Raw genomic sequence first — 8,732 nt, forward strand, 5'->3', positions numbered from 1 at the left:
ACGCACGACATGTCACTGTCAAAACACATTGACGTCATCTGCAATAAGACCCATAAAAGACTACGATACTTAAACCGCACCTGGCGCGCTGATTTTAACATATAAAACACTTATTCGCCCATCCTCGAATATCCTTGTGCAGTTTGGAAGCAGTATAAGCAACGTTAGATCAACCAGCGGGAATCTGTGGCAACGAAGGCCGTGCGCTTTGTTCGCAGGAGATTTGACATGGATTTTTGCAGTCTACTTTTGTTCACCAACTACGACTCACTACTCTCTTCCGCACGTTGTTTTCAATGCCTAAAATCTATCTGCACTTTAGCCAGTTCACCTCGAGTTCACCTCGTAGTCTTTTCGCACACGCCTCATTATAGCTTGGGTGCGGAGCATGACGGGCAAGGACCTGCCACCATAGGACATCCAGGTGCCCTGAGCTGCCCATGGGACGACGGGTACATCATGAGCTACGTGAACAAAGGCCCGAGCCACCACCGCTTTTCGTCCTGCAGTGTGAAGCAGATACAGTACGTCGTCAGGTGAGCGCGATTACAGGGGACTGTATAACAGCTGTTGCGTTAGATAAATGCTCTTTTTGGTGTCTGTTTATATTTACAGGCATAAAAATAATTGGCGAATAGAAAGCTCTCAGAAAAAAATATAAAAAAAGTGATCTTTTGGAAAGGAAAGGTCGCAGTAACTGTATTCAATCTCCGTGGCTACCTTATCCCCGCCCTGGGGATAAACATCACGGAAGAAGGGAAAGAAGAAACCAAGGAATAGATGTCGCTGTGGAGGTCTCTGGGATTATTACAGCTCCCAATCTGCAACCATCAATAACGCGGCACAGCACACGGGCGCCGTTTGCGTTTCGCCTCCATCGAAAGGCGGTCGTACCGCTGTGAATTCAGAGTAAAGAGATGTAGATTTAGTTGGTTGGGTTAGTTTATTGAGGTTTAAAGTCCCAAATCGACTCAGGCTATGAGGGACGCCGTAGTGAAGGGCTCCAGAAAATTCTGACACCTGGGGTTGTTTAACGCGCACTGACATCGAACAATACACGGGCCTCCAAACTTTCCCCTCCATTGAAACTCGACCGCCGCGGCCGGGGTCGAAAGAATGGGACGGGGGACAGGAGACAGACGCCAGGAGCGACACAATTGGCATATACAAAGCATGCTAGTTCTCTTCATAAGAAGAAAAAAATTACAAAAAAGCACGTTTCAAGTGAGCCTAGGGAGCGCCTTAATTCTCCAATCATTTCTTTCTTTGTTTCAGTCGGGCTGGTGAGGTATGCTGGGCGGTTAAAAGTAGAGGATACGTCAACGGCCATTATGCTGGAACTCTCGTGCCGTCTGTCGCTTTCTGCAAGGGAGAGGTTGCGGATAGGGACGCTACCATCGACAACATCACAGTAAGCAGGCTGTTATTGCAATATAATTCGCGTATTCTCACTTACCCCTACGAAGTGTTTGATACCCACAACAGTGTTTTTAATTCCAGATTCTTTCAATATGGTGCTTGTACCTTTCCCGCTCACGGTTGCAGGTCAATGCGGCCACTTGCAAGGTTCGGTGTGTGTATTACAAGCCGTACCAGTGGAACACCGGCCGCGGCCACAGTGTGACCAGGAGGCATTATTACCAACGGGATTTCGACGCACTTGACTACATGACTTGCCAGGGAGTGAAGGTAAACTGATCTCAGACCTTTCTTTACCTAATCACACCTGTGATTCTTTCTGTTGACTCATAATAGTGGTATACAGAATTGAAGTTGGTTTCAATACAGTCGGCCGATTTCCCTCTGGTCAGGAACATATTATTGTCAGACAGGATGGCAGCATGAATGCTTTACCCCTTTTCGTAAGTCGACTTCCTAGGTTTTCGGACACCAGACATCATATTGGCCTATCCAGTTCTTCCATTCAGCAAATATGCTCTGTGTGCGTCTTTGTCTTTCTTCTCGTCCCGTCGTCTTCGCACTGTTTACTAATTGCTTAATGTTCGTCATATAAGAAAAATTTCCATTGTAAATTATCACGTGACGGCTATACTAGTTGCATAGATCTAGTTGCAAAGATAATAGTTGCAGATCTTTGCAGATTGCAAAGCAAATTTTTTTTTGTACCCTGCTGTTTCAGAAGGTGCAGGGAATATATGACGTTACAGGTTTATTTTCTATCCGAACAAGAAAGAGGGAGCCGAGGCACAAAGTCAACTTGCCTGACGAGGTGCCTGCAGCCATAACAGGGGCAGCGGTGAACAACAGGGGAAGATAGTTTAAAAGCGGGACGGAGAATACTTACAGAAAAGCAAGAAAATAAGCACTAAATATAAATATTGAGAACCACACACAATACACGCAAAACTGTAATGAAGTGACGGCAGTATTTATAAAAAGTATGAGGAACAATCGCATTTGAAACACAAAACGCATACTGGATAAGCAGATACTGTCCAGAGTAACTGAAAAGATGAAAATTATGGTAAAATGAAAATAATATTGACCAATATACGCCATAGAACAAGAAAACGTTCATAATTGGTCATGGCAGATTAGGGTCAGTATCAGGCAAATACGTCTTGATTTTTGCTTTAAAAAATTCACTGAAAGGCTATGCTCAGTTTCAAAACTAAATACATTCAGAGTGTCTTGCACCTGACACTTCAAACTCGGTTGACTGTAGGTTTTACGAAATTATTGGCCTTCCTTTTTTTCATTGTCTTGAGAAATGTAGTGTCTCATTGTTGGGGTATCTTTGAAAGTGTCAGAGATTCGATTTTTTTTATATACTGCAGAAAATGAAAGCTGTATATCTGGTTAGGATTTAGCAAACGATGTTTTCTGAAAAGCGGAAGGGTTGGCAAATTTTACGGTGCCCAATAATATCTTTCAACTGCCAGCAGTGCGCTTTTTTCAGGGAAGTAAAGTTTTTCAATGTCGTCACACGTCGTGGCTTTCCAGATTATAATGGAGTATGAAAGCCTTGGTTAGAAAAGAGCATAATATATAGCAAGTTTAAGCCAGGCAGGTATTCACGGTTCTACCATGTAGAGGCATTCAACACTTTTAGTTAAATCTGTAGTTCACTTGGTAATATGAACGTATCAAGAACTCGTGTGTGTTTTGCTCTAACATTTAATTTCATCTCCAGCTGTGCACAATGTTTATGCATAGGATTTTAACTTGTTCTGTCAGTTTGACCCACTGGTCATCGTACTGCCTTGTTGTCTGCGCTGAGATGCTTCACCTGGGCTCCGGGCCTCCCGCGTAGATTAGTGCTTGAAGTGGGGGGGTGCAGGCGTGGAGGCGTGGTTCTGGTGCCTGCAGGGCCCTAAGAAGGACGGTAAATCTTTCTTGGCTTCAGCAGGTGGCCATCTAGGGCAACGTTTTTTGCTTTAGGTGCTCAAGAACTTCTGGCTCAGCAGAGCTCGTTAGGGTTGTCGGTCACAAAATAAGGAGACATGCCTCAAGAACGTCTTTCTGGTTGACCAAAATGTTGCAATTTATAGTTATGACTTTCATAATCCTTCCACACATACTGCATTACCCTCTAACCATTACAAGATTTACATAGGTGCGTCACATTGCCGATTACATTAGTACCTAAAATAGTTTTCTAATGAATCAAACAGTCGTTAATGCTATCGTTTACAATCTACACTGAGTACCCGCTGAAAACGCTGCCTTCATTACTGGAACTCACCACAATGTACATACTGCGGCTATGAAAACAGAAAAAGGGAAAGAAACAATAAAGAAAAAGCTTAAGGAACGGTAGCATAAATTACAATGACTTCTACGATATTTTTCTCTTCTTTCCTTTTTTTAGCGCCGTGCGTAGATTTCTTTCCTCGGATTGGATAGATATGTACATAGAGGGGGGAGTGGCTCTTCGTCAGTCCCAGGATAATATTGTTACGGGGTAGTTCCGCTTGGGATTGCAGAGAGCGGACACGGAAAACAGGTCTTTAAAACCACAGGCGTTTACTGCAGGCACCAGCCGACACTGCTCGACCGTCGTCTTCTTCACAAAAACTCAAGAGCTTCTTCTTCCTTCCTTCCTTATGCACGCACCGCCTAATGTAACAATATCCTTGTCTGCCAACGTGACCAACTCAAGCTTGCTTCATAAAGCAATAGAATATTGGCAGAGACGACCTTAGAGCTTAACATATACTTGCCAAGAAGTCATGCAGGCTGCACTGTATTTCGCACCTCCTTCAATCGTCCGCTATAAGGTTTCTAATGGTGGTTGCTTCTTTCTTATCTCACATTATGAACAAGCTGATGTATTACAACATAATAAATTGCTAGTCATGAGCCAGTGTTTTGCGCCTTGTAGTAGAAAGCATGCGACTCGCATAATTGCTTTTTTTGTTTTGATTTAGGTTTGCATCCAGGGCCGATGTATAGAAAATCCGAATGCGAAACTTCCGCGTTCGACCAAGCCCCCAGGGCACCTGCCCATCCGAAAGGGCAACTAAGCATAGCACGGACTGTAGCTCCAGAAGTCACTGGTTCCCACTGCTGCTGCTGCTGCTGCCACAAGAGGGCAACACCCATTACATACGACGATAATGCACAACCACATAGGCCATTCCCCGGCAGGAGGAACCTAGGGAGCCGGGGCAGCTGTATAAGAAAGGAAATAAATAAGCATTAAAAGAAAACTTGGTATTTGGCATGTCCTGAGTACCTATCTTAGGTGCACAGAAACATGAATGAATGAATGAATGAATGAATGAATGAATGAATGAATGAATGAATGAATGAATGAATGAATGAATGAATGAATGAATGAATGAATGAATGAATGAATGAATGAATGAATGAATGAATTGGATCAATGAATATTTCATGCTTATTGTCACAGTGCTACGAATTTACGCAATGCGGAAAGACTGCCGGCAGTGTGTCAGATAGGGCATACAAACCTGCTCACTTCCTCATCTAATCCGCCCACTGCTTTTCAGGCGTGCTCTGTGTGTTCCTGCTGCATTTTAGTTTCCTTGGATTTGCAGTCTACTCCTTAAGGAACCATTAATTGTCGGATCTTCGCAGTGCAAGACCTTTTCATGCCCCATATTCTTATTTTCAGCTGAGAGTGGCTATTACCAATTGAACTCTGCGAGTCGGTGTCGAGGGCTAGCGACGTGGCCATGCCTGAGAAGATGCGTGCTGAGAATATGCGGTGCTTTTCCGCCAAAGTGGTACGCGGGTATACGCACTATCAGTTCTTCGATTCCAAAGAAAAGACCCGCTAAGGCCGAAACGACGCGCTAGTTGGACACCTAAATAAGATGTTTCACTCGGACCATTTCTAATCCTCTGGACGCCTGAAGTTTCAGAACAGGGAAAATTTGCCTACAGACACCGTTTTGCCTTGCATTCCAAACTTTAGGATTATTGCGAAAGAGTACCATTCTGAAGCACGCGTAGGGTCAGCTAAGCCAGTTACCACCACTCCGTGTACGGAACCGATATGGTTCGGAAATCCATCAGTTAAACGTAGCTACCAGTCGGCGTGATGCTTGGAGGCAGACGTGCATAGTGCCCAGGACATCGCTTATCTACAGCGGCTGCTCAATAGGAAAAACGTTAACTTGCAAACACTTCGGACTTGGCTGTTCAGCTACAGGCTGAACTGGCTGCGCGGGAACTGGACTCATCACAGCCTCACCCAACGCACAGCTACTGTGGTGAGCCGAACACAGTGTACTTTCTACTCTCGTTGCTGATAGCAGCACAACATTTTCAAGCGTCGTCTCAAAAGCATGACATGCAGTTATAGTCAGAAGGATGCAACAAGAAAAATGCACCTATAAAAAAGCGTAACTGGCTCAAAGAAAACTCCGTCCAATGTATAACGACCACCACGCTGAGCTGCGTCTGTTTACACGCTGCCAAAGGACATTTCTTTACGGATTAAACAGTACCCACTCACGTCATACCTAGCCTAGCTGTGTAACTTTCTAAGGTAAATCACTTTTGAAGGATGCAGAAAACTAGTTGTGTTCTTGCTCATTAACACCGAAACAGTCGACGTGCTAGGCCCATTTAACCAACTAAACTGCAGCAAGAGGAGTTTATTTCGTAAACTTGGCCGGCCAGTGGATGATTTTGCTTGGCAGGGCAGTGATGGCGGTTACAACAGCAGCGGAGATAGTGAAACTTCTCAAATAATTAGTACGAGTCTATTAGACCTTGATTGAAGGGGGCCGATTTATCATCATCCCCATCACCAACCCCCCTGCGCATCTCAGGACAGAACCCTCTCACCGCTCCATTTAACCCTTTATTGTGTCTGCAGCTCTAAAATTATCTTCGCAAATTTCTTGATCTCATCCGCCAAATTAACGCTCTGCTGGCTCCCGCTACACTTCCCTTCTCTTAGAATCCAGTCCGTTTCCCTTAACGGCCATCGGATATCTTGTCTTTGGTTTACATGACCAGCCCAAGCCCATTTCTTGTTCTTGATTTGTACTACGATGTAATTAACCAGTGTTTTTCCCTGACCCACTCTTCTGTTCCTGTCGTTAAACTTGCACCTATCACTTTCATTTCCATAGCTCACCGCGTTGCCCTTAACTTAACTGAACCCTTCGATAGCCTCCGCATTTCTGCCTCATAGATTGGTGCCGGTAAAATAGAGATACTAAATACTTTTCTCTTCGGGGATATTCGTAAACAGTCATTCATGGTCTGAGAGGACCTGTCATATGCGCTCCACACCGTTCATAATCTTCTACGTATTTATCTCAGTAGTCGTATTCGCTTAATACTTCCTGTTCCTCGCTACCAATTGTAAGCTGCTGTCCCCTTCCGAGGCTGTCATATATTGTTTTAGTTTTGTTCATATTAATTTTAGACTGACCATTCTTCTTCGCCTGTTCTGATTCTGATTGTGTAATACGTGATTGACTGCTGTGTATTTGGAGTAATCAGTAGTTATAGTAATTAAATTTCAGGATAGCTATCAATTATTGCCAACAATAAGCACTGGTGCCCACAGGAAAGTGGAGGGTGGCGACGATGCAGATTGATATGTTCACAGGGCGGTCATGACATTGACGATTGTGTGTGAGGTTCCGATATAGGAAAGTCTACTGTCAAAATAAAGCCACAGGCTACTGCATTACTCTACCAGGCATCTCTTGAACAGTTTTTCCCAAAGTAGTTGTAGGAGCGGTCAGGAGACACCGCTGCGTCGTCGTAGTAGGCGCAGAAACTAGTTTAAGGAAGGATCGAGAGATGCGAGCCATTTCGTCATCTGCACTCATTCAACCTTTGCACCCCATACTCGCCACATTTGAGAATCGACATGTAGCTCTCATCGCCTCCGATTCCGAATTTGTCTGCGTAGAGGATAAGGATGTTTGGTGAATAAATGGCGTTTCTTACGTTTCATGTGTGGTATACTAACCTCTATCCAGAGGGCAAACCGATAAAGTTTTGCAGAAAACAAAGCTAGCGTTTCGCGTAATTCACCCGTGAATTACGGCTTGCCTACTGGTAGGGCACCTCTCAATCTACCATAAATCGATGACTGCGAGGACACGGAAGACACCGGTCGAGGTTTTGTTTAGAAAGAAAATGACAGCGTTAGACTTCCTTCATACGAAACTGCGCTGACAGCAAAAGCAGAGCACACCCGCTGTCATACTCACCTACGTGAAAATTGAATCTTTGCTCGTACTGTTCTGTACTCTGGGTCACCAAAGTCCTTGGCCGCTAGCGTCAACCAGGATACTGCCAGTGCTCTTTTGAAGTCACAAAAAGGCCGGGACACTGAAAATAAGTTGGGGCTCTTCAGGGAACCGCAACTACGATTATCCCACTCGATGGCCGCCAAACATCGACTCAGTGCAAAAGTACCACAACTGTTAGCAGTCTGCCACAACAGCGGCAGACTGCTAACAGTGTTGTTTCGACGGAAGGAGGTGAAGACAGATTTTGTTATGCTCCCTAATACTCATGTCACTGAAGCACACAAGACTGTGAAAGACGCGCAGAGTTCGGATGCGCAGTCATAAGTGCTGCAGGCAAGACTCAGACCTGCTCCAATCTAACTCTACTAGCTATTTCGTTCGCCTGGTTCTAATCTGGTTCACAACTTCTCATATTTAACGGTATTTCCTTTCCACTTGGTAGACCACGGCGCCTAATGTTATCTGTGGAGGCCATTTCAGATTGTTAGCAGTTGTGGGTTTTCTGCGAAATGCTTTTTAATCCCTCTGCACTTCAATTTTTTTTATCCTCAATATTCGGCACTCAAATTTCTTCCCTAGTTTCATAAATATACAATGCAATTAAGAAATAGAAGGTTACTAAAGTATTCGCCTCTAAATTGAATACCTGGTTGCCTCTACGTTTTCCTTCTTAATAGCCCTTGGAGGTGAATAAGCATGAAATTGTATGTTTCTGCGCGGGATCCTTTCTTGCAGATGTTTCATTACTTTTTGCTGTGCAGTCTTGCGCAGGCAGTCAGCGCAGGAACTGGCGATTATTGCACAAGGCTGTCAGGAGCCTAGAAGCTTTAGGAGCTCCGTTTCACGTTTCTAGGAGCGAATTCCCCACACTGACATCTTTAGGATTTACCTTCCAGAGATAGCGCCACAGAAACCATCTTATAACCTCCTATTCAGACACCATGGATGACTGGTTGGGATGTCTTCAGAAAACATATATGTACAAAGATTTCCAACATGCACAGATGTCCTCCCTATCTC

General features: G+C 44.4%; 1 protein-coding gene across 1 annotated transcript in view; it reads left to right on the top strand.

Moving 5' to 3' along the window:
* The window catches only part of LOC149360744 (uncharacterized), a 55,421-nt gene extending 50,824 nt beyond the window's left edge, over positions 1 to 4,597 (top strand). Inside the window, exons 6-9 of the mRNA XM_089567909.1 lie at positions 375 to 536; positions 1,276 to 1,411; positions 1,546 to 1,689; positions 4,392 to 4,597. Coding sequence (XP_089424035.1) covers positions 375 to 536; positions 1,276 to 1,411; positions 1,546 to 1,689; positions 4,392 to 4,487 — 538 coding nt within the window. The 3' untranslated portion in view covers positions 4,488 to 4,597. The remainder of the gene's footprint in view (positions 1 to 374; positions 537 to 1,275; positions 1,412 to 1,545; positions 1,690 to 4,391) is intronic.
* The last annotated feature ends 4,135 nt before the right edge of the window (positions 4,598 to 8,732 follow it).

This window comes from Amblyomma mixtum, chromosome 2 (assembly GCF_055824585.1).
Source record: "Amblyomma mixtum isolate Tamu chromosome 2, ASM5582458v1, whole genome shotgun sequence".
In the NCBI taxonomy this organism is placed as follows: Eukaryota; Metazoa; Arthropoda; class Arachnida; order Ixodida; family Ixodidae; genus Amblyomma; species Amblyomma mixtum.